The sequence below is a fragment of the Lampetra fluviatilis genome, chromosome 1 (assembly GCF_964198595.1).
Source record: "Lampetra fluviatilis chromosome 1, kcLamFluv1.1, whole genome shotgun sequence".
Lineage (NCBI taxonomy): Eukaryota > Metazoa > Chordata > Hyperoartia > Petromyzontiformes > Petromyzontidae > Lampetra > Lampetra fluviatilis.
In genome coordinates, this window is record NC_136275.1 from 2,569,469 (window position 1) to 2,596,134 (window position 26,666).

The window sequence follows — 26,666 nt, forward strand, 5'->3', positions numbered from 1 at the left end:
ATATTATAGATCATGTTGGTCGCGAAAGCCTCGAGCTAGTAAAATACGTCTCGTTTGCGAACTTGCCGTTCGATTTTGTCCGTGACCGAGCAAAGATGAGAAATCTGTTCACACGTGAAATGTCGCACGAGGTTGGGCCTAGCTTCGGTGGCTTAAGCACGAGGAGCCGAGCAGTGCCACTTTGACAGCGGCTCACCGGCCGCGGAAGAAGCAGCAGCAGCAGCCGCCTATATGTGAAGATGCCAGGAGCAGCCAGGTATTGTTGGCCCTTATCAGTTTTTCCCACACAGTGGTTGCAAATTAAGTATTTATTTAGAAACCATTTAACAGACATAAAAAGCACTTATTACACGTTCTTCGAACCGAAAATAAAAATGTCACGCCGTGTGTGTGTGTGTTTTTTTTAAGATAACAAAATGCCGTACAACTTTCTGAAAATAAAATGCCGAATGCCGATTTTTTCTTCTGCTGTAATCAAAACTGTTACTTTCCAGGAGGGTGAAACAACGTGTTCAACAAAAAAAAATTAAAAATCGAATTGTTTACAGATTCGGAAATAAATTACAAATTACAGCACATCGCATGAGAGTTATCACAGTGACCCACGCCAAAAAACAGTTACCGCTACTGATACATTTTCCGTTACGTAGCTCGTGATAGATTACACAACAACTCATGAAGACACGTGACTGATTAATTTTCTCTTGCTGTTATTCGTGATTTCCTTCAGTCTCAACTATTGCACTTTTTTTTTTCAAGAGTAACAGACGCACATTCGCACGGATTTGACGTTTTGTCTCTTTCCGCAATCTTCCGTTCCCAATGGCGGGTGCGAGTTCTGCACCGCACGCAGAATGTCCTCCGCTCAGGCTGGCGTCCGCTCCTTGACCTGCAACTCTCCGGCTCCAGGTGTCCGACACTCAACCATCCAAACAAACGACTTCTCAAGGCAGCTGTATTAACACGGCAACACGCTCCATCTTTGGAGAACTACTCCCGAGTTTTTTGGAGGATAGGAACGCCTGCTCGCTCGCTGGCATGCACGCATGATGCCACACCACCGCGCACATTCTATCCAAACAAGGCCATTGTTATTCTCGGGATGGTTGTATTTTCACGATCACAAGCAGTGATACTCTTAAACGGAGAGAGGGCCGGGGTGGGGGGGGGCAGGAGGAAGTTAACCCTCGTCCCTCACCGGGGCCACGCTAAACGACAAACTCAATTGCTCCCCGGCCGGGCGGGCAGACAGAAAATCGCTCGCAACGGTCTCAGGAAGTTTGGGCGGCGGTCGCGGCAGTGGCCAGCGGCACGCGGCCCGCGACGCCGGGCGCTCCCGGCGCCAGTGGCGACAGCGGCGCTCGTGGCGCCTTCACCGGCGGGGCTCACATCACCGCGCAGCTCTTGGCGCGCTCCTTGCGCGGGTGCCGTGCCGCCCTCTGCCCTTCGGCGGGCGGCGCGGAGGAGGCGACGGCGGCGGTGGAGGTGGCAGCGGCGGAGACGGCGTCGCACGGCGACGAGGGGGGCGTGCGGGTGGCCGACGCGGTCTCGCGCCGCGAGTGGCCGCGCCGGACGAGGTAGCGCGGCAGGCGGCCGAGCGCCGCCAGCGTGGCCATGTGGAAGACGTCGCGCACGCTGTCCTCCGACAGCTTCGCCGAGCACTCCACGTAGGCGGCCGCCCCGAGCTGCCGTGCCACGGCTGCGCCCTGCGCAAGGCCGCGAGAGCGAACGCGCGGGACGTCGTTAGCCGGGGCCGGCGGTTCGGACGGCGGAATTAATTGGGGCGGTGTGAACAGCGTGTTAACCCACCTGATGACGGAGACTTGTGTTGCCTCCGAAACTTCGTGATTTTTATTATTTTATTTTTATTAATTTTAATTAAATTTTTTACCTACGTGACTTTACGGGCCGTCAGGTGGCGTTCGCCAGCATCCGACGGTCCTAAGCCGTCGGTGGGAATTCCACCTTTCTGTGGCAGGGGCAAGTAATTCCGTAGAAAAACAAACTGCGGACTTCTCGCAAAGTAACGCTCATTTTGTCATCTTCGGAAAGATGATGAGCTCTTTGGTTCTTTTGGTGAAGTCAGGTAGGTATAAAATAAAATAAATTAAATCACGACGTTTCGGGCACAACACAAGCGTCTGTCATCAGGTGGGACAACCACAGCGAGAGACAATTGCTGAAGTGGGCAACACGTTTGTGTTGCGCCCGAAACGTCGTTATTTAATTTTTTTCTACCTACGTGACTTTACCGAAAGAACCAAAGAGTATGGATCCCTGCAGTCACGAAAACTTCAAATCGAGATATGATGAGCCGAGTCATCCCTGGCAGAGATTAGTTTCCACAGCCTTCTGACAATCTGGCACTCTACCATAATTCTACCCAGACAGAAAAATTAGCTCAAGTGGTGAGCCTACAGATATTCAATACTTACACTCACAGTATGTTATGCCCAGGAATATAAAGGCTGCTCACTTAGATGGCAATATATTTGAGTCTACTTGACACATGAATACAAAGAGACCTACTACATCCACAATCTCATTTTTATCTGGGCTACAATATAGCTGTAAGGATCCATGAGATTAATTTAACACAGCTCAGAAACTCAAATAAGCTAACGAAAATGTAATTCTTAAATATAACAGACAATGACAATGTCTCTGAAATCAATCACAATAGATCTATAATGCCACGCCGTGTCTGCTAGCGATGATGGCAGACGGCGTGTGAGATTGCGTCAGATGTGCGATTCTGCTAAAAAAAAACCACAACGAACACGTTCATTACGGTTAGCCGAAAACTTCCCGAGGTATTGTAAAAACAGTGTTGTTTCATATATATATGTTTAAAATAATAACGGCAAACCTCCCAGTACACATTTCTTGAGGATGCATGCCCCGGCTGTTTCGTAGAGCCGCTTACTACTCCCGCGAGACGTTTTGCCGTTTCTCCGCAAGCCACGGGATTCTTATTCACGATGTATCCCGCTCTGAATATTTCAGAATATTTGTTCATACTGGACGAATCCGATGAGCTATGAAGCTCTTTTTCACAGATGTCCAGCCGGGGCACGGGGTAAGAACGTTACGACAGGAATGCAGAATAGAAGAAAGGTTGAAGAGATCACCCAAACACAAACAAATACAACACGAAACCATCACCCATCCTACCAGACAACGCACACTGGAGGTATTAACTTCTTTTTCACAAGCGACCTGGCCACAAATGATAGCTCAACAAAGTGGCTTATCAGTTTGACATTTAGAGAAGAAAAGGAGTCTAAAGGCCTGTTTCTGTTGGGCAGCGTACTAAGCTGCGTGACACCGCGGATGCCACCTGTCCTGGTTTTCCCAGGAACGTCATCGTTTTGAGGAGTGACATCAGTAAGTCTGCCTGGGACAGTAGTGTTGGTTTTTTTGTCAGCTGCGTAACATTAAATGGGGAATGCACCACTGAAGACGATGCATTTACATGACGTACTCCCCTCCGCTCCGAATCTGAGATTTTCTTCTCTCCGTGATATGTTAAGGAGTTTTTTTTAAAATCCTTTATATTAAGTTCACTTGCTTGCTTGCTTGTGCGCTTACGACCGTGCAAATCTTTCGGTCGTTTTTTTACCCACTTCCCGTGATCCAATCGAGCTGACATTTTGCACACAGACTCGTTGTGCGTGACAATTTATTTTCGTGAAAATTTTTTTCCATAACTTTACACTGTTTAGGAATTTCTGCTTATTTATTTAATTACCAATTGCTTAATGGTGGCAGACAATCATCTGACCCATAGGTGGCAGCCATCTCAAGCCAGAGGACGAGAGGACTCTAGCCGCCACGCATATAAAGGATTTATAGTGAAAACTTTGTTTTTTTTACTTACACGTGGCATTAATTCTAGATTTGAAGCTTTCGCGACTGCAATGATTCATATTCTCAGGTTTTTTCGGTAAAGTCACGTAGGTAAAAACATTAAAATTAATGAAAGTAAAATAAAACAAAACAAAATAAAATTCACGACGTTTCGGAGGCAACACAAGTCTCCGTCATCAGGTGGGACCGTCACAGCCGAATTAGCTGCATCTTGATGTGTAACGTCGTGAATTTTATTTTGTTTGTTTTGTTTTATTTTACTTTCATTAATTTTAATGTTTTTACCTACGTGACTTTACCGAAAAAACCTGAGAATATTACACGTGGCAGTTGTGGCAATGTGTGATACCGCTGTACCAATCGAATGTTCTATTCGATCCTCGATCAATCGGGTTTGCTATTCAACCCTGTTTTATTTGTTTTATACAAACGACTCCCACATTAAACTATCGAGTTGACCGGTGTTGCCTGCTAGGGACTGTCAGAGCTCTCTGATTCTGCCCGAATTTTAATGCACTTTTTAATGGTTATATTTTAGCCTCTGCGTTTTCATCTCAGATGTGTACTCTTCTGGAAAATTAGTCTTTTATAATGGAAAAAAAAACAACAGTCGGTTTTTAATTGGTGTTGGAGATGGTTTGGGAGCCTGGCCACCCAGAGCCCGTTCGCAAATTCCGTGCATTCTGTGGAGCATCACTAATGACCGTGCCTGTGGGGGTCAAGAACCACTAATTCTTTTCTCTCGTTTTGAAAAAAAAAATTCCCAATTTGAAGTTAACCAAAATGAAAGAACGCAATTTCTAACCTCACGTGACCCTACTTCCAGCCTCCGCCACCCAATGCATATTCCTCCCTTGAGCCTCGTGAAAGATGCATGTCGCATCGCCCCTCAAGCAAGGCGGCGATGCGACCGCGTGGATACACCCCGGGCGATGACAAACGGGCATTGGTTTGTCGGGGTTATTATCACGTTTGTGTCGGCGCTTTCGCGTGACATTTTCATTCGCACGCGCAATTATTTACCAGGCATTTACATAGCCAAACAAGCGCTTCGCTGAGCATACATCATTCTGGTGCAAACATGTAAACAATGGCACGAGATGTTGCAAAGCGGCGGATGAATTATTCACTCGGCGTTCCCTTCTTAACGCACCGACAAGCATACGGAAAACAATGTTCACAGTCTCCAAATTTGTCAAAGAAAACAAAACAAACAAGCAAATTTTACTAACTGGCCGTGAAATGTAAAAATAGTTTAAATATCTCAATAGTCGGCAAAAATTTCTGCAGCTGAGCGAGGGCTTATTTGAAAGCACGCCTTGAACCCGATTGTCTCAAAACTCCCCGAGCAGACACATTTGTGCACGATGAAGCCGAGTTAATACTGAAGGGACACTGCGGTTACGCGACTACACGACATTTGTGAGAATAATTGACCAACGTGTGGTAGTAAAACAGAGGAATGTTACACGAAACTGACCGGATACATTTCCCAAACCAACTCCCCTCGTAATAATTGTAATGGACAGCACCCTTGTTCAAACCTCTGCTGGACAACGACCTCCCAGGCGTCGTATAGATCATGGGGGTTTGGCTTGATCATACTTCACCGCACCGTAGAGGGTGCGGGTCTCCGACGGGGTCACGCACACGCGACCCCGCCCAGATGTCACTCGCTGCCGACGTTCGCCCCACGACTGGGAAACGAACTCAGGTCTACGTACTTATAGCATGGCGCTCTGTAACCACATGCTCACCACCAAACCCCCCCTCGTAGGCAAGCGTTGGAGGACATCACGAGTGTGACGAGTTTCAAGCATTGTATCACACGCAAGAAGAGTGGCTTGGGTAAAAATAATATATATTCTAGATTTGAAGTTTTCGTGACTGCAAGGATTCATACACTATTCGTATTCTTAGGTTTTTTCGGTAAAGTCACGTAGGTAAAAAATGAAATTAAAATTAATAAAAAAAATCACGACGTTTCGGAGGCAACACAAGTCTCTGTATACAGCAAATCTGGCTGTGACGGTCCCACCTGATGACGGATACTTGTGTTGCCTCCGAAACGTCGTGATTTTTTTTTATTTTTTTTATTTTATTTTTTATTAATTCTTATTTCATTTTTTACCTACGTGACTTTACCGAAAAGCTAAGAGTATAAAAAAAATTGCTCGCAGAGAGGATGGCTGACACAGGAGCGAGTGGCTTTTGTTTGAATGTGGAGGTTGAGGCAGTCCGAGCGTGGTTCGATGGAGCTGCTGTTACCTGCTCCTGCGTAACAGGGATGCACCGCTGCTTGGACAGCTCCAGCAAGGTCTGCAGGTCCGCACGAAGGTCAGCCTTGCAGCCGATGAGCAGGACTTTGGTGCTTGCGCCAAACTCGTGGCTCTCCACCCGCCACTGCACCAGCACAACATGCCAGCAATCGCACGCACGCACGCGCGCACGAACAGACGAAGCACCTCCGATTAGCTCCATAGATTTGACGGAGCAAGTTTAAGCGGGCACTTTTCAGCGCCGGCGTGTTCGCACGAGGAAGTGGCGTGGCAAAACTGCATTCCCAGACACCTTTGTCTTCCCAGGGTTGACACTGGTCACACACCACACTGGCACCTGCCTTGCTCCACTTAGACTGGAGCAACATTCCACAGGGTCCAGAACAGGTTCAGATAGCAAATGTCACTGATATGCGTGGCCAGGAATTTAACCGAGGTTTGCCGAGACTGTAGGGGGCACTCCATGGATTACTACAACAAAGATCAATGCAAAGATCCCCCGTGTAGCCTCAACAGACTGTTGGGGCAAGTGCTGTTAGCGAGCACCTATGAAGGCCGGCACGGCACACGAGGGTGTGGGTGGACAGCACCTCGCCCGGCCGCCTTTGTCTCCCCAGTGGCGAAGTTTACACACCACACCAGGTACTTATTTGAGGCCGAGTCGATCTAGGGGAGGACCATGGCCGGTTCAGATAATCGTCACTGGTGTTTGCTACAACACCGCCCCCAATACAAACACACACACAGCTGAGAGACAAAGCTTCCCCATTAGCCACAAAAGACTGATGTGGCGATTGCTGTTAGCGAGCACCTATGGAGGCCATGCACATCGACACACACGGATGCACCGGCACTCACAGACCAGCATGCCGTGTTACTTGTCAATTAACCTGAATGTGGCATTCAAATTTTTATTGCTCTTTAATTTTATTCAAGCAACTGCTCTGCAGGGTCTGTATCAGCGTAGCCATGCATCTCATCATAATCCGTTTTCATTAAGGCTTCGGAAAGGAAATTTTTAACCAAACGTGGATCATCGCACAACGCAAAATAAGCCAACTCGCTCTCGATTAAGCACCGCCCAAGGCAGCTGAATAATAAACTACTGAGGATCTTTAGCGCACGTGTGTGTGTCGCATTAGAACCTGTTTGTAAGCTTTGCGGGCGCAAAGAATAACAGTGCCACCCAAGGAGAGGAAATGAGACTCCGACATTTAGTGGAGGCTTAAGATCTCATCCTGATTGATTGCTGCTGTACACGGTTAGCAGACGGGACGGGTACGAACCCGTAGTCACACCTTGAGCTCACGGCCCTAATCTGAGAAACGATCTACTCCTGGGGCATCCTCCTTGAGCCGAAAAAAAACCAAATGATTACACAAACGTGAACACTCCACGAGCGCGAGGCAGCACGCGCGACTTCTCCGATTAGCACACGGTGCGGAAGAAGTTCGACACGCATACGCAACATGCATACCTCCCTCTTGTACCGCGCGCGCACTTATGATGATTGTTATTCGCACGTGCTCGAGTGAAGGGATCGTGTCTACAGAACACGTGAACAATCTGTCAAAAAGTGTAAAAATGAAAGGGCTTCTACGGAGGTAGAGTGGTAAACAAAAGTGACTTCTGGGAACGACGTGAGCCGTCGTCCTCGCGCCACGACGGATTGTCGCGGCGACTCGACACGGAACACAGGATCCGTGAAGGGACGGGGGAGGGGGGGGACGTCTCGGGAACGACTGTCATGGAGCAGTGCCAGATTAAGCTAGTGCGGGGCCTGTATAGCATTTGTTATAAATAAATAAAACGCATATGTATTAAAACACACACATGTTTTACTTGCATAGTAAAGTCATTGTAATTTGTGTCATTTGCTACACAGACAGGTAATACGACAAATCGCTAACCTTAAACACCTAGTCGTTCATAAAAGTTGAAGGCAGTATAGTACTATAGTAATAGAGCAAGTGCAGAATCACTGAACCCGAATTAATAGCTTGAAAGCATTTAGCGCGGGGGCCTTGAAAGTGTGGGGCCCGTAGCTACTACATATGTAGCTACTACGTATGTCATAGTAGCTACTACTACATTTGGAGCTACTTATGCTACTCGGATGATCTGCCACGGAGGAGTTCTCACTCTGCCGACGACTCAACTTGCAGGCCACACGGAAAGCCGTGCCCCCCCCCCCCCACTGCCCCACCGCTACTGCCCGCCCCAAAGTCGGGGTCAGAAGGTGAAGGATTTACGATTGACCTCACGTGACCTGCGGGGCTTTGGCTCCGGAACTGCTCGGGACTACGGCATTACGTACCAAGCACAAGGGGTGCGTGTGTGTGCGTGTGTGTGTGTCGGTGACCAGACAGACGTCAACGAGCCCGTTGTGAATTCAGACAGAGCAGGATATTTAAGCTGCGTTAACTCAATTGCAAATAATCTGTACGCGAGTGATTGACGTTGCAAATGATGACGATGATGCGGTAAAACGTTTGCTCTCCTATCTCCCTGGAGTATTTAACCTGGAACCACGGTAAGCGAGCACTGAAATATATTTAAATCCTTCCCCCGCACCTCCGATTAGCGCGGTTGGATACGTACGGTGCGAAAGAAGTTTAACACACATACATTTATGCGAATCCCTGCACAAACCAAAGAACGTCTAACGCCACTGTTTGGAAATAGCAACAACAACAACGACATTGACACAAGTGAGCATTTCCCTTTCTTCACAAACATTGAAAACCTCCCCTGCCTGATCTGAGCAGCACTATCCCTCCGTTTCAAACGCAGAGGTATAAAAGAAGCACTCGGCAATATGAGAGCTTGGACGACGCATCTGTGCCGAGAGACGGCGGCGGGCTAATGGAAACCGCGATGTGGCAGCAGGGGCTGGGGAAGGGGGTCTCGACTTCAAACGGACCCCCATGCAATGGGGTCTCCCACCCCCCCCCCCCCCCCCACCACCACCACCCCCGTTCTTTTGTAAACGCAGTATCGGAGCAATTTTGCTTTTACTGCATCGATCCCCGTTGCGTCGCGCCGGGAGGGAGGGAGGGAGGAAGGGAGGGAGGGAGGCTTCTGGTCCGAGTGAGAGGCACGAGCGAGTGCGAGTGTGTTCACGAGCACGACGGGAAGCGGTAGTGTAGCGGTGAGCGCTACGCTGCGCAACGAACCTGGCGACCCGGCGACGATTGTCTGAACCGGTCCTGGGCTTCCTCCCTGGTCGATTCGGCCTTAAATGAGTACCTGGTGAGGTGTGTGGTAGACATCGCCACTGGGGAGATAAAGGCGGCTCGGGCCTGTTGCTGGAAACCCACCCCCTCGTGTGCCGTGCCGGCCTTAATAGCTGCTTGCTTATAGCACTTGCCCCAACAGTATGTTAAGGCTATACGGGGGATCTTTGTCTTTGTACATTGAACTTTTTTCGAGCTATACGTAGCCAACCGTGCTAATCAGAGGTTCGGAGGGGAAGGACGACAAACTAAACAGCTTCGGTGGCTTTTTAATATCGGAAGGAAGAGCATTCCAGACGGCCAGTGAAGTACATCTGAAAGGGCGTGATGCTGATTTTGCGGAATGTAGAGTTTTATTTCTGACATGATGTAGGCAGGAATCTTCCATTCATTGATACAAAACTTCAGTCTGTCGTATTTATGCTGATTATAAGCGAATCGTCATGGACGTGATTGCGCAAACTCATTTTAAATCTTCTTCGTTCTTTCGGTAAAGTCACGTAGAAGGGAAGTAATAAAATAATAAAAATAAAACATAATAAAATAAAATAATTCTCACGACGTTTCGGCTACAACGCAAACAGCCGTCTTCAGGCTGCTTGCGTTGTAGCCGAAACGTCGTGAGAATTATTTTATTTTATTATGTTTTATTTTTATTATTTTATTACTTCCCTTCTACGTGACTTTACCGAAAGAACCGGGAAGATGAATCCCTGCAGTCACGAAAGCATTTTAAATGTCTGACGGCCACCGAGCCAAAGTCCGCCGCGACCGCGGGGAGTTCGCGTGACGGCGGGCTCACGCTCGTTGACGACGTCAGCGAGCTCCTTGCTTGCGGGAAACCTCGGCCAATGCTCCGCACGCGCCCCGATCGAAGAGCCCGCGGCTCTCTGGCTCTCGTTAACAAAGTGGGGGGGGGGGGAGGTGGGGGGTGAGCACGATAAGTGCGATAGCAGCTCCCCCACCCACCCACTCCTGCTCAGCCCCCCCCCCCGCATCGCATTCATCATTGTACACGAGCACCGGACGCGTCGTGCATTCGCAACAAGTGAAGAAAACCGCAGGGCGACAACGCGCCGTGACGGAGTCATCCAGTCCAGGTGTAATCTAATCGAGCATGGTTTATTTTTGCCATCATCATCATCATCGATTTTTGGGTCAGACGGTGGAAATAAAATGTGTGTCATACACCCTCCTCCACCCGACACGGCCCATGAATGAAGTTGCCACGTGAGCAGGCGTGGACGTGTTTCCACTTCTTGGGCGCGCGGGTGTCCAGGAGAGCAAGCCCCCACGTGTAACGCCGCTTCGTTGATAGGTGGGGGTGTACGACACACATTTAACCCACGTAATCTGACCTAAAAATCAATTGTGAATCATGACATTGGTTACGAAAGACTGCATGTAGAAAATGCACTGATTGTAATTGCCTCTTGTATGCATTGTACATAATGTGTTATAAAATGCAAAGAGCTGCTTCTGATTATTCCACTCGCCCCATTTATTGAGTCAGCACTACGCACGCCTTGGTCAGCACTATAAGCACCAGTCATGGGTTCGATCCCGACCCCGACGCCCGTAAATTTGGAGTTTGAATGTTCTCCCCGTGGTCGCGTGTATTTAGAGCATTCGGCTGCTACAAATGTCCACACGATAAGCCACTTTGTTGAGCTATCATTTGTAGCCAGGATACAAAATAGCAATATAGCTCAGTGGGCTTTACTTGATCAAATAAATAACAAAAGTAGTTTATAGGAATAAACCATAAAACCCACCCCTGACAAAAACAAGTCTTTGCGCAACCTTTAATATAAGCAGTGTAGATTATTTATCAAAATGCCAGCTCAACACTTCATCGGACACTCGGGCTTGCTCAAAAGCAGGGTCACGAGTGCCTGTAATTTATGGTGCTTGTGCAGGGTGAAAATGCCAGGCCTGTGTAGCCTGTAGCAACTTTCAAAATACTCCAAATAACCGACCGTAACAAATCCAGCAGCTGACGTATTGCTTACTGACAGGTGTTTTGCGGCATATCCCCCAAATGCCAAACATGGGGCTTGGCAGCGGCAGGCGCATCGTGAAATGGATTCCAGGACCAGATTCAGTCGGATTTGCCGGATTTCCCCAAAGCAAAACACCGTCTGTAGTGGCAGCAGGAGCACAAAGCGTGTCTTTTGTCTTGTCTGTGCGGAGGAGCGGTAGCGTCGCGGTTAGCGCGCTTCGCTACGAGTTCGATTCCCGCTCGCAGCCGACACCGGTGACGATTATCTGAACCGGTCCCGGGCCTCCCCTAGGTCGACTCAGCCTCGTAAACATCGCCACTGGGGATACAAAGGCGGCCCGGGTGTGGTGCTTGCCACCCACCCCCGTGTCTGTCGCGTTGGCCTTCATTAGGTGCTCGCTAACAGCACTTTTTCCCAACAGTCCAATAAGGATATGCAGGAGGGGGGGGGGATCTTTGTTTAAAGCACCTTCTTGAGCACGCTGTCCAGTGTCTCCGGCCGAGCCACGTCGTAGCAGATGAGGACGACGTCCGAGTCCGGGTAGGCGAGCGGACGCACGTTGTCGTAGTAGGGGGCCCCTGCCGGTCACAGTGACATCGTGGACAGATCAAACGGAGGGGGCACCGGGATACGCGCGCAATGTGGGGGGCACCGCAATATGTGCACCATCTACATTTGATTCCCAGTCGCGGTTCACATCAAAGATGGGTGATAAATTAACCAGCCCAGGATTTCTCCCTTCATCAAGCCGCAATGACCGGGGTGGTGAAGTATGGTCAATCGGTCCTCGTCACCTGGCGTGGCATGGGGGAGGCCTTGATGCAGCAGTGGGATTGGCATCCGATTGCAATATGTTTCCTGCTCAGATATTTGCACCAGAAATTGTTTTTATATGTTTAAAAAAAATCATTGTTCTGAAAATATCTGAGCAGGAAATGCTCCATTGTGAGGATATCACTGGCATTCATGAATATGCTGGGTGTGTATGTATAAACTAATTTCGCGCCGTACATAGCTAACCATGCTAAACGGAAGTATGGGGGAAGGACAACAAACTAAACACAAAAAGCAGCTCTAAAGAAATGAGTTTTCAATCTAGATCATTTTAAATTGCATAGCTCCAGTGGCTTCCTAAATTCGGAAGAGCGTTTCAGACGGCCACAGAAGCGCATCTGAAAGTACACAATGCTGATTTAGCGGAAATGCAGAATTTTATTTTTTGACATGATGTAGGCAGGAATCTGCATTCATTGATACGAGACTTTCACGCTGTTGTATTTCCGTTGAATTAAAAGCGAACCATAACGGATGCAATTGTGCAAACTCATTTTCAATAGAATTTTAAATGCCAGGCGAAATGTGTATATGTTTTGCTTGTTCAGTTTTCTCTACGGAAGCCTTTATGCAAGTGGACATATATCTGTAAACGTTTATGTTATCATTATCTGCCACCTCGAACCACAACAAGCGTTATCAAGCGCCCCGGATAAGTTTGCTTTAGATTTAAAAAAGAAACCAGATAGCCATGGAAACAGCACTGAGTGCGTTTGGCTCGGTAGCGCTGCCGTGGCAGCCAAGTAAAACCCTGGCAAGTGTTTGTTGTTGGGGGGGGGTTTGTTTTGCTGTTTACAAAGTGTAGCCTTGCAGGAAGCTTCTCATAGCTCAAGCCACTCTGAATTCCCCCACTCTGTGCAGGTGATTCGCTGTGGATTCGGCCGGCTAGTGACTTGTAACCAATTTTTGGTGGAGGGTGGGAGGAAAGGATTTTTTTTTAAACAAGCAAACACAATCAATGACAAAGCTACGCTGTTAAAAATGTTTTCACCCTAGCCGCGAGCAGGTTGATCTCAGGATGTGTGGACTTTGGTGGCGTGTGACCTGCTGCCAGACTGAGTGGAGATTATAGGCATCTGCCGGGGTGGTCTGCTTGCCTTGACGGAAATGTGGGGGGGGGGGATTGCCGCAGGATTGGTAATGGGGGTAGGGGAATCTGGCCCTACCCTACCGAGAGCTTGCCCTGCTGAGTTTCCACATCCTATACCATGTGGCCAAAGCAGTTTGTCACACGGGCAAAACGTTCATCAGGCCCTGGCTGCCAGATGAAAGGGCGCTGGGCGAGTGTAAACACGAGTCAAACGCAAAGCAGGCGACATAAACACGCTCCCTTTGCCTCTGTCAAACACAAACATCTCCCCCAGGTGCTTAGTTTCCGCTGAACACAATCTCCCCGAGCGGGGCACATATTATGCATGCAAGCGACCATAGTTCGTTGTGGACCTAGATGAACGCGTGGAGCGCGTTGCCCGCAAAGCTGCATAACATGACCATGCTGATCGGTGCTTGGACACTACGAGTTGGGGGTCAGGCAGACTGAGTCAGCACCGAGTACACGAGGGAGGTTTGGTGTCGCTTCACTGCAGAGATGGGCTAAAGCGCCACGGGGAAATGTTGTAGTCCGCGTGAAACAATAAGCCTCGGGCTGCAAATTTATACCCCGAAAAACCACATCAAAAGGTCTCGTGCTTTACTCTTCAATTGAGAGCCGATTAAGACTGCAGTCCTAAATGAAATCAGAGTGCTGCTGAATAAAACACCCAGCCTGGATAATTTTCATTGTATCATTCATCTTCCTAATCGTCCCGAAATAAAGAATTCCTTTGATGTGGATGGGCACCGCGTCCTGGAAAAACCTGGTACAGCAAAGTAGCATCCCACTGTTTTGGTGTTTCACACACAAAATCGACGGAACCCTTTAAACTCACAATGCTCCCTTACCGGGGTTATTTGCTTTATATTGCGTAACCATGTGCAATTCTTGACCGCAGGAAACCGAGGATGCTTGACAAAGAACACACACGCGAGTATATGTGCTTATACAGCACCAGAGCGCGATCCTTTATCCAGCATATGCATACACAACACAAATCTGAGGTCTGTGTACTTATATAGCTTCAGTGCAATCCTTCACCGGCAATATCCATGCATAATAACTTCACAGGCGCTGTTTCCTGCTATCCTTGGGGCTGCAATTCACCCTGGCGTTGGGCTGAAAGCCACCTAGAAGAGCGCAATGATTAACTTTAGCCGCCTCTAAGACATCAATTTGCTCAGCATTTATGATGACCCTGTCGGCGGAGGCAGCGATTTCTCTGCAGTTGTCAGTAATGTCCCAGAGTAATTGAGACGGCCGTGAGATGCCGAGATGGGAGTAATGTTGTTAAAGCGCAGCGTTTCAACCCGCGGGCGATTTCCGCTAATCTGGAATTTAAATGTGATGCTGGTAATTTGCAAGTCAATGCTTCGGGGACAGTGGCGGAAACAACCACAACATGTGGCAGTAGGAGACACAAAAAAGAAAAAGTTGCAGACTTTTATGTTCATGAACTCGTAATTGCTTCGTCTATTTTCAAAGGTAAGTGTTTTTTTTTTGTGTGTTGAGGTAATTACATTTTTGATCTACTAATTATCAATGCAAATGTGTAATTACTATGGCAGTAACAATTATTTAACTTGATGAATTCTTGCAGCAGAGACCAATGCATGGAGCTGCATAAACAGCCTCTGAGATAAAGGGGGTTTGTTTTTTTGATGTAAATATATAAATAACCACGGGGTTTTTTTTTCACCCCCCCACCACCACGTCACAAAGCATCAGGTAACCCTTAAAACACTTGTCTAAATCCACCACATGCTTGCGCTTACTTGTTTGAACACGGGTTCGAAACCGGAGCCTCCGAAAACACAAACAACTCCTTCCGGCGTGCATTGCGATGCGAGGCCAGATCTCACAGCCGCGTGCGTCAGCACCAACGCACGCCCCTCAATTATTTCCATTATTGGCCAAACAGACACTCGGGAAAGGACACATCTTTATTGTTTAGGGTCCAAGCAAAAAAGAACATTGTCTACATTTTGCCTGGGACAAAGACTCCCCCCTCCCCCCCGTACAGCCTCAACAGACTGTTGGGGCCAGCGCTGTTAGCGAGCACCTATGAAGACCGGCACGGCACATGAAGGGGTAGGGTGGCCATCACCACGCCCAGCCGCCTTTGTCTCCCCAGTGGCGATGTTTTTTACGCACCGCACCAGGTACTCATTTGAAGCAGAGTCGACCTAGGGGAGGCCCAGGACCGGTTTAGATAATCGTCACTCGTGTTGGCCCGTGAGCGGGTATCAAACTCGGGGTCGCCAAGTTCGTAGCGCAGCGCGCTAACCGATACACCACCGCTCCCCCTTTTCCCTGGGAACACACAAACACGCAAACGCGCACGTGTGCGCGCACCACAAAAACGGTCTGCGCAGAGAGAAAGAGAGAGAGGAGTGGGGAAGGCTGTGTGAATGATCGTATGCCCGCATAAGTGCTCATGACGCAGCTACGCTGGGCTGCTCTGAGGATGGGCAACAACGTCGGTCAACAAAAGGGTGCCGAGTGCTCAGAGCAGCGCGGACGGCTTTGTTAATCTTCGGCCACACGCAGCCACCACGCTGCTCTTCCACGTTGTGTATTTTTAAAATCCTTTATATTAAGTTCACTTGCTTAGGACCGTGCAAATCTTTCGGTAGTTTTTTTAACCCACTTCCCGTGATCCAATCGAGCTGACATTTTGCACACAGACTCGTTGTGCGTGACAATATATTTTCGTGAAAAAAAATTCCAAAATGTTCCACTTTTTTGAAATAATTTTTTTTCATATTTTATTTAAAATACCAATGTGATAAAAATGAAACTCTTACTCAAGAAAAACAGAAATGAATAATAAAATAAAACCGATGCCACGCATATAAAGGATTTATAGTGAAAAACTTTGTTTTTACGGATTAATTTTTTTGTCGTTGCAGAGTCGCTGCTGCTGCTGCTGCTAAAGTGACGTCCAAGAGGCGAGGACGTTCTCTTGATGCCACGTGGCTGGATGCATCTGGAACAATGTTTGTGAGGAGCAGTTGGCTTGAGAAGATGAACTGTGACGCTGGGCCTGTGCTTTGTAGTGTGAAATATGGGAGGGCCCCACGTCAAAACAAGGGAAGCACACACACACACAACGCATCTTATGTAAGCACACACACGTGTGTGTGTGGGTGTGTGTATGTGCTTCCTTCCATAAGCTGCGTTTTGGGCAGTAGGTATTTGTGTGCATCAAGGCATGACAAAAATCAGTAAATATACTCGCAAATGATTTTGTACACACGGATGCACTCCAAGACAATTGGATGATAAGCATGGCAGCATTGATGAGTGGAAATAAACTGCCATTTGTCTAGGGAGAATGTAAAAAAAATTAATTATGTGCCTAAAACAACTCTCAGCCTAATTAAGAGAATTAACTGCTTTGTTTCATGCGTTTAACTTTTTAATTGCCTGTATTTTTGTTTGGGGGGATTTTCTTAAATTCACATTTCTCGACGAATGGTGCGTTCCTTGCTCGTCTTTATTTACAGAACTGATCGTTGGGATTAAATGTGGTTGGCTGAACTTTTTTGTTTATAAATGAACACTTGAGGGGTGGTGGGGGGGCGAGGTGGGGGGGGGGGCAAGGTGGGGGGGGAGGGTGAACCACGTGGGAGGGAAAGAATCTGCTGCTGCTGTTAGTGGGAGAATTTCATTCGCCTTACAAGGTGGGTGTCCTGGTGACACTGCCTGTGTGTACGCATTTCTAAAGCACACAATGCGTGATATGCATCCATACAAAGTTGGCATCTTAACATGACACCTCGTTTAATTGGAATTATTTCATACCTATCAGCAGAGGTGGGACAAAGTCATTGTTATGCAAGTCCAAGTCGAGTCGCAAGTCATCAAATTCATGACTCGAGTCTGACTCGAGTCCAAGTCACATGACTCGAGTCCACATCTCATAGGTGGGACAAAGTCATTGTTATGCAAGTCCAAGTCGAGTCGCAAGTCATCAAATTCATGACTCGAGTCTGACTCGAGTCCAAGTCACATGACTCGAGTCCACACCTCTGCCTATCAGTTGCTTCATCATTTCAACAGCATTTACAAAAGTTACTGCTCAGGTCACGTGTTCATAAACAATGAAACAGCAGCAGCATCACTGGAATAAATTAAGCATCAACAGAACCCAGAGTGATGATTTAAACGTTGTGTATTAACAACACATATGCTTGAGAGAACATTATTTTAATTAAACTGCTTAGGTCTGCAGCTTTGTGTTTCAGGTACACGTGTGTGTGTGTGTTGAACTTCTTTCGCATAGTACGCAGCAAACCGTGCTCATCGAAGGTGCCGGTAGACACATTTAAAAGTGTTCCCAGTATAACTCACCACTGTGCGCACGGATCTTATACAAGTTCCATTGTTTAAAATAAAAAAAACCACGTCTCCGGATACATGACAGCCCGAGGGGGAGGAGTATGCTGGAGCACACACTTGCTATCTTCACTTTGCTTGTGCAGAATTTAAATTGACAGAAAAAATAGCTTCCCTTCGCGACCAAAAAAGTTAAGACACCCAATTTTATATTTTTGAAGCAAACTTAAAGGAAAGGGTTTATAATTATAGTAGTTTACCTTTCCACACTGTTCTACAGAACATTCTGCCACATTGAGTTTGACCATTCGCCATGAAACTCTAAATTATAGTGCCACACACTGAAAGTGCCCAAACTTTTATGGTTTTCTATTTATTTGCGACGTACGTTTTACTCTGTGCAGAGAATTCTCGAGCAAAACACGAACTGCTGAGAATGTCACTCCGTGTCTGCAGTAAAGACGTGGAACTCTTTCTGTCATGTGATGGCATCGAAAGCCAACACGAGTCACATCGAAGCTCTCCAAAAACAACCGGCGTTTATAGACGGCAATTTTGGCATCAATGCAAAAAAAATGTCTGTTGCCTTATTCGCAAACGTGAGCTTTAAAAGCGGCAGAACATTAAAGAGCTGGCTCTTTATAAATGTTCTCTGTATTTCTTCTCGCTGTTGTTTATTACTGTTATGTTAATAGTAATACCCAGGCGGGATGGATTTTGCGTTCTGCTGCACCATAATTTATATATTTTTTCCAAAAATATAAATTTTTTACAAAAATCTAAATTATTTATTGAAATATATAAAAATTATCAATATAACGGGATAATGTACATACCGTATACCTTAGAATGCTCCGTCATGTACGTGTAATACAAATGCGCGAGAACATGATATATAAAATATTAAGTTGCAGTGTAATAAATGCGCCGTACTTGCGGAAATATTTAGTGACGGTTTATTGTTGTTACCGTTGTTGTTGTTGTTGTTGTTTTGCATAGAATGTATTTATCTTCTTGGTTCTTTCGGTAAAGTCACGTAGAGGGGAAATAATAAAATAATAAAAATAAAACATAATAAAATAATTCTCACGAAGTTTTAGCCACAACGCAAGCAGCCGTCCTCAGGTGAAGACCAGGTCTGTCGGGGAGACAGCGTCGTATTATGTTTTATTTTTATTATTTTATTATTTCCCTTCTACGTGGCTTTACCGAAAGAACCAAGAAGATGAATCCCTGCAGTCACGAAAGCTTTAAATCGAAATTTAGAATTAATTTAGTTTAGCGGTTAGCCAAACTTTTCAGCTGGGCCATACAAGGGCTCCCACCGGTGAGACCGGCTCGCCGATGTTTCGCCATATTCTTTCAAAGCGCCCTATTATAACCTCCTTTAATTGCTTCGTCTGTGACGAATACATTCTCTTGGTGACCTCGCAGACATTAAAACAAGCACACGAAACAAAACACGGGTCGAGGTCCACGCCGTCTTTAGCCTTGCTACCACATTAATCAAATGAACAATTAACTTGCACATCAATTTATTGACGACAAAATGTGTTGCCAATTAAATATTCATTTAACAACCGAGAAACGATGCGGCTAAATAACTTGAGGAGTTCAATCCAAATGCTCAATGGGATGGAAACGCTGCAGAGACTGTTTCGCAATTAGAAAACATCAACGAACGGTAACGGGTCCCTTGAAAGTATATTTAAATAGCTAATAAGAATTCTAAATGAACAAGACCATTGTTGGATTGTTACGACTCTCGACAATAAATGTTGCAATAATAATGCTGAAACCGCATTCAAAAGTAGCAATTGTAAGCCTCTGTGTTGGGCAAAAGGGGGGTTGTTGTTTTTTGTTTTCTGCAAAAATATTTTAAATGTAAACGGCTCAACAAACTGGATTCATAATCTCTTTTTGTGAATTATTAATAGACTTTAAATAAGCATCTCCACAGTGGGTCAAGCAGTGGGCTTTTGATGGAAGATTATCGTGACAAAGAAAATATTGTATTGAGTATACAGACGGGGTAATGGTGCCAAGAGCCTAATTACCAGACATTATAGAGTTGAGATATGGATTAAAAGACAACCTAATCTCAAAGAATACTCACCAGAATACATTACAGAGATCCCCGGCTTATCAGTTAAATTTTTAATTAGAGTTTGGATTAGCTTTTGGACAGGGTTAATTTGGGTTCATGCACAGGGCTTAGCTCTAAATAATTCTGTCATGCTTCGTACCATTAAGTTCCAACAAAAAAAAACCTGCCGGTAAGGATACATTCTTGAGTGCGCAGAATGGCCTTGTGTTTTGCCTAAGCTGGTGATTACTCATTACACCTTCTCAATACAGCGACTTAACTACATGCCATGTTGCTGACACAACTGTCCCCACGGCAATGTATCAATTGATCGTCCTGCGTTTATTGCCCAGTACGCTTCATTTTGTTTACATTCGGGCATTTGTCATCAGTCAGATCGCACTCATGGCCCAGGCGCAGTAAAAAGCTATCATTACACGCCCTCTCATGTGTCAGTATATCTTCAGAGATGCTTTTTTGTTTCACGTTCGTATTTCGAAGACAAAAAAAACCCATTCTACGTGACTTTACCGAAAGAACCAAGAAGAAGAAAAAAAACCCAGTGTTACATAAAGCTATTTTATTCAGAGTGGCTAAGCATACATCTCTCTTAAATTGCCCTCCTTGTGTTTTGCATAGCGCACGCTGCTCCCACGAAATGTGAGCGATAAGCCTTGCAGAAGGGGGCACGTGCTGATCGTGTTGGAAGGTATCGGCGCGGTCTGGCACACAATGTGTATTCAGAAGCTGCCGTGCTCGGTTTTTTTTTGTCACGCACACTTGGCGAGAGGCAATCCGTCATTAGCTTGCCACCAAAAGTGTGGTCCAATTTACCGTTCAGCACAACGGAGCCCCCCCCCACACCACCCCATCTGCCAAAGACCCGGGCAGCCGGGTGTGAAATCAACACGGGTGTGGCCAGTGTGTTAGCGAGACAGGAAGGGGGTTTGGGTTGTCCGGGGCTATGGGATGTTGAGGGCACGTGACACACACACACACACGCGTGCGTGCGTGTGTGTGTGTGAAAGCTCTTGTGCATTTCCCACCACGCTCTGTATCCGTGCCTAATGAGCAGCGGGCCTAATACGTGAAAATAGCTCTCCTGTGCAAAGTGGGATTATCCATGAAGGAGGCAGGTTTCCAGAGATGTGCATTGGTACTGGCGATGAGGATTGAGCCATGGCCAGATGCCACAATGCACAAGCGTCGAACTTCGCTGGCTGCTTTGTGATGATGCTCAACCGCAGCACTTGACGGGGACAAAAAGCACAGTGAACTGACAGAATTTGACTTCCAGAGACCGATTTAACATAATGACGGTATATATAGGAGCATTGTGTGCATTTATATCCAAACGCTGAAGTTATTGGCAGGGACATCCGATGTCAAAATATCCTCTAATTTATTGTTATTCCATCACACCATGTCATTCAAATGTGATTTGATTTGTGGAAGCTACTGTCCAAAAAGTAAATGAATTCTGCTGAGACTTTAAATCACACTTTATACAATTTGCGTTTTTTCTTCCGATAATTGGGCTGCAATTGATTATTTTTCCATTCCTAAGATAAGTGTAATTGAATTTTTTTTAGGGCTTTGCGGTAAAATAAATGGTGGTTAATGGGCCCAGCCCTTTACACATGACCATGTCTGCATTAAAGATGACGTAAGCGTCCAGCAAACAGAAAACCACGTGGACTAAAAACATCACTAGTTTTAAGACAGGACAAACCTATAGGACACGAGTTAAAATGTAAAAATTTTTTTAACGTAAACTAAGAAAAGCTTAAGATATTTCATACTTTTTTTCTCTCGAAAGAGCCAAACCTCGACAAAACGGTTGCCCCGAAGATAATCGTCAAACGGACTTATCTTTTGAAAGAACCAAAGAGTGTGGATTCCTGCAGTCACGAAAGCTTCAAATCAAGATTAGACTTATTAACTGTTGAAATACATTCTGTCCAAGACGGTTCGGGATTGCGCCGCGCAATATCTGCGGGCGGCAGATGAAAGCAGCAGGCGTCACAGCGGGACGCGGCGCGTGCTCAACAAAGCATGCTGGCGGATGCTTCCATAACAAGTGGCAGGGTGAAGCTAAAATTAAAACGCAGCGTGTACATGGAAAAAAAAATATCACCCCCCCCCCCAAACTCACCACCCGCACGAAATTAATCACTTTATCGCCGTAAAACGTATAACGCGATCGCACATTGCGTAGAAGTTGTGGCCGCGGTGGTGTGGAAATTGGGATGGTGGTGGGGGGGGCAAATAGGAGCTTACGTCAGGTGGGAACAGTAAACTGCGCTTGGAAGGAATCAGTTGTAATTTGAGCGCTGTGTGTGGTGGTGGTGGTGGTGGTGTACGCTGGGCCAAACACCCGCCACAGCGCTCCATGCCCGAGACCACTAACCGTGAAAATGATATGAAATACTAAAGGGCATCTTGCCTGGGATGGTTCCGTGATCCTCATTAATGCGCTGCTCACACTCTCGTGATGCACACAGATTAATTGTCTGTGGCACGAGGCGCACATGGGATGGCCCTATTTCATACACCACCTCACTGCCTGTGTGAGGCATTTAAAAAAAAATTAAGGGCAATGTGAGTGTGTGGTGACATGCAGGGAAATGCACTACACACATACGTGCACTGCACTCGGTGCACGTATGTGTGGAATTTTGCTCTACAAAACATTAAATTATGACACAATTTGTATTTGTATAGCAACTGTTTATCAATTCATATTACAGAAAATGGGATTTTTGTTGAAAAATAATAGATAATTATTAATGACAACACGAGTGAAAATACTGCAATGTTACATATGCGGGCCTGATCTCCTATATGGATTTGAAATCTGGACAATTACAAAAACTCTACGATACAAAGAAGAAGAAACAGGATTTTTTTTTTAATGAAGGATGTAAAATATTTAATGGACAGACAAGATAAGTAACATAAATGTCTTACGGATAGCAGCAGGTACACAATCAGAACATTAATCAGAGTAATTAGAGAAAAGCAGGGTTTGATTTTATGGACATCGAATGAGAAAACAAGAGGCTCAATATAATTATAGTTACGAAAAGCCAGAGAAGACAGCGAATAAAGTACATCAGCAATTTTAAATAGATACCACTTGGAGAAATATTATCTCCTACATACCATTAACACGGTTAGCTACGTGCGGTGCGATAGAAGTTCACATTTTCTTGCCGTGGATTTCACACCTGATGACGATTGCTTGTGTTGCAGTCGAAACGTCGTGAGAATTTGTATTGTTTTATATTTGTATTATTTCCCTTCTACGTGACTTTACCGAAAGAACCAAGAATATTCAACATACACACATTCACGCAAACTTCGTGAGTAAACATCACGGACAGAGCTAAATGATAGAAGGAAGGCCAAGATCGTCACCGTCTTTGAGGGAGGACGTGGCACAGCGAGAGAGAGAGACAGTGTGTCGATGGACCGTGTCCACACATGGAAGCGGCGACCTTACCAGACGTGTCCCACATGTTGAGCTCGATTCGCTGTTTCTCGATCTCAAAACTTGCCGTGTAGTTTTCAAACACCGTGGGAATGTACGTCTGCATTGCGAACAGCAAAAAAGGTTTGGTGGAGGGGGGGGGGAACGACAACACTGCGTGAATCATCGTCGTGTTTACGCCACATGAGATGAATGCGCTTCGGTGCCCCGAGTGTGAGAGAGAAAAAAAAACGAACGCACCAGACGCGTACGGGTATAATTATTTCAACGACGCCCCACTCGCTCTCTGCCTAATGGGGTACCCGTGCATAATGAAACTCCCCAAGTTAATTATTGCATTGCGCTACGTGCCCACCTATACCAATTACTCACGCCAATATTCCATTAAAATGACATCATGGAGCTGGGATGGGGGGTGGGGTTGTGTAGTTTCAAACATCAATTGCTCACGTGTCCCGTCCATGCCTCTGGTTGGCATGTGGCTCGCTCGCTCGCTCAAACGGCCCACGTGCAGTGTGTACTGCACGTGTAACCATCTCACACGGTTACAACACCCACATGCCCGCTCCCATCATATGTGGGGCGCATGAGCTAATTCAGTTTGTCGGGCAACTAATCAAATGCCACTCTTCCGTCATGCTACTGGGGGCGCTTCCAGCGTGGATCCTGAACCTTGCGTCAATAGGGTCACGCAGCCACGGTATCGCTCGCACACACGCACAGGGAATCTATAACGGGCTTTGTGTCAGTGAATCAGTGAACGGTTAGGCCGGTATTGGTTGCAGAGGGGAGCCCCCACAATGTGTGCCAGAGAATTAATTACAGTAGCTTTGAATATCGCTCAGTGCACCCTCCACTCAGTTGTGCTACGTATACTTAACGGCAGCTTTGTGTGCGAGGAATTATAATGGCATTGTGAGCCTTTGCTATGAACGTGTGGCTTCACGGACACAGCCTGCGTGACCTCACTGAGTAAGCCCCCTTCGTAGGATTCTCAAACTCTGCAGGGAAGGAAGACAAAGATCCGCCTTGTAGCCTCAGCATACTTTTTGGCGCAAGTGTTGTTAGCGAGCACCTATTAAGGCCGGCACGGCACGCGAAGAGGTGTCGATGTTTATACAGCGGACCAGGTACTGTGCTCATTTGAGGCCGAGCCGACCTAGAGGAGTCCCAGGCCCGGTTCAGATATTCGCCACTTGTATTAGCCGTGAGCGCAGCGCGCTAACCGCACATCCGATTAGCACGGTTGGTTACGCACGGTGCGAAAGAAGTTCAACATACATGCCTAACCGCTGCACTACCGCTCCTCCATACACACACACATCTCGTCACACAGAATAGCCACAGAGTAGCTTGCTGTTGTGCCTCTCCACTGGGCTGTAAGTATGTACACGGACTGGTCTCGTGGTCACACACACGGAACAAAATGTGCCCTTGCCAGTCTTGCGTGCGACATTTTTGAGTCGTGTGGTAAGTCTCTTTTGGTTCCCGTTTCACTCGCACATTCCGTGAGCCTGATGTGTTTATTCATTTATTATTTTATATTTGTCCGACGGTGCGAACGGAGTCCCGAATCGTGTTTTGGATTTGGAACGACGCGAATCGATTTTTCAGGTTTATTTTGGCCACAGGTAAAAGCCATTGGAGAATAAATGATAATTTTCAAAGGGGGTCTGATAACGTAAACAAAAAAAACATGAAAACAATCGAAAAAGCACTGCATATACATGGTCAACAAGTTCCGAATAGAAAAAGTCGTACATCGACGCGGTACAGCGAGCACAAACAAAACGAGGCTAATGGTACACATCATATACAAAACCTATTATAGCTTAAAGTCTGCAAAGCATGGCGATTAATTCGGCGAGACCTAAGCACTCAAAAAACATATTATTCGCGATTTTTTTCTTTCATTAAATTAATGAATGCACGATCCGGCCTATCCCCCCCCCCCCCCCCAAAAAAAAAGGTCACAAAACTAGATGGCACTGTGTGAAAAGTGAAGCTATAAGTGAGTGGCTGACCTACGTGGAATTATAGGATTCTATTTTACCTCCTGTCTATAGGAGCGCTTCCCCCCCCGCCCCCAATTGCTCATTCGAGCAGGGGATGCTACATTGACTCATTACCCCCATTGAGTGTGACCACGCAGTCATCTCTGTATTACGCATCATCCGACACCAGCTTCGGCGTGGTTTGCTCCGAGTATTTTTTATTTAACGCTGTGATTCGCACCTCCGATTATGACGGTTTGCGCGACGTACGGCGCGAGACAAGTTCAACATCCATCTCTTCAACACAACGTAGAGATCGCAAACCGATGCAGATAACGCATACACTCAAAATGCTATCAACGTGAATGACACAATGTGGGAATATGCTCTACAAATACAAACTATTCGTTCTGTTTGTTCCATTTAACCACCACGACGACTGACACTCGACTCACAATTGCAATTTCATGAGTTCACATCCCGGTCGGGGTCTACTCATGCCAGCATCATCCCATCGGCGGATGGAGTAAAGTGAGTACAACTTTGTGGGAAACCCCCACAACGGATTCCCTTGCCCTCGCCATAATAACGTGGAATTTACACCACGAAACACCCCAACGCTCGCTCAATCAGGCGGACACGTCGACACACACACACTCCTCCTGGCGTATTCGACTACCCGTGGGTAAAGGTGAATGAATGATGGTTACCTGCGGGTAGCTGTCCTTAGCGAACACGTGCAGCAGTGCCGTTTTCCCGCACTGGCTGTCTCCGATCACCACCACCTTGCAGCGCATGGCCGGACCTTCCATGGTCGGATTTCTCCCCAATGATGCCGAGCCCCTGGCCACCGTCGCTCTGCCAGGGCGCGTGTGAGTGTGTGCGCGCGTGTGAGTGTGCGAGTACGTGGCGTGCGACTGTGCGGAGGAGTGCATTGGGAGAGCTAAGCGTGCGCGCGCGCGTGCGTGCGTTCGTGCGTCCGCGCGCGCTGCTGTGCCTGTGTTTGCTGTGAGCCGGCGCGTACCCCTGCTGCCTAAATGCGGGGTTGCGCAAGTCTTCTTTTTAGTCGTACCCGCCTTCCCAGCCGCACCGCCCAGCCTCTCCTCCTCCTCCCAGCTTCTCCTCCCAGCAACACGGCGCCCCCTCTCCAGCTTCTACTCCCAGCCTCTGCTCCCAGATTCTCCTCCTTCAGCCTCTCCCACGCTCAGCTTTTCCTCCCCTCCCAGCTTCTCCAGGCTGTCAAGCTTCTCCACCCAATCAGCTGCTCATCTCAGCTTCTATACTCCGGCGTTCCTCGCGCTTGCATTCCTGTGCACTGCAAGGGCGATGATGAGCCGGGGAACCGGGGCGAGGAGTGTCCCCCACCACCACCACCACTCTCCCTCTCTTCCACCCCGCCTCTCTCTCCCTCTCTTCCACCCGTCTCTCTCCCTCTTC

The 26,666-nt window shown here is 47.0% G+C and overlaps 1 protein-coding gene across 1 annotated transcript; it reads right to left on the reverse strand.

Moving 5' to 3' along the window:
- Window positions 1-256: 256 nt before the first annotated feature.
- LOC144951743 (rho-related GTP-binding protein RhoN-like) lies at window positions 257-26,666 on the reverse strand. Its single transcript, XM_078882124.1, has 5 exons — window positions 25,940-26,666; window positions 23,248-23,335; window positions 11,857-11,966; window positions 6,139-6,273; window positions 257-1,706 (listed from the first exon to the last, which is right to left on the reverse strand). Exons 1-5 carry the CDS (start codon window positions 26,162-26,164, stop codon window positions 1,386-1,388), a joined length of 879 nt encoding a protein of 292 aa, XP_078738250.1. The 5' UTR covers window positions 26,165-26,666; the 3' UTR covers window positions 257-1,385.

Coding starts and splice junctions, on each gene's coding strand:
- LOC144951743 (XM_078882124.1), bottom strand. CDS start 26,164: ATGCACTCCTCCGCACAGTCGCACGCCACGTACTCGCACACTCACACG. Junction 11,967..23,247: donor CAACATGTGGGACACGTCTG/GTAAGGTCGCCG, acceptor TGTGACCGGCAG/GGGCCCCCTACTACGACAAC. Junction 6,274..11,856: donor TGGACAGCGTGCTCAAGAAG/GTGCTTTAAACA, acceptor GTGCTGGTGCAG/TGGCGGGTGGAGAGCCACGA.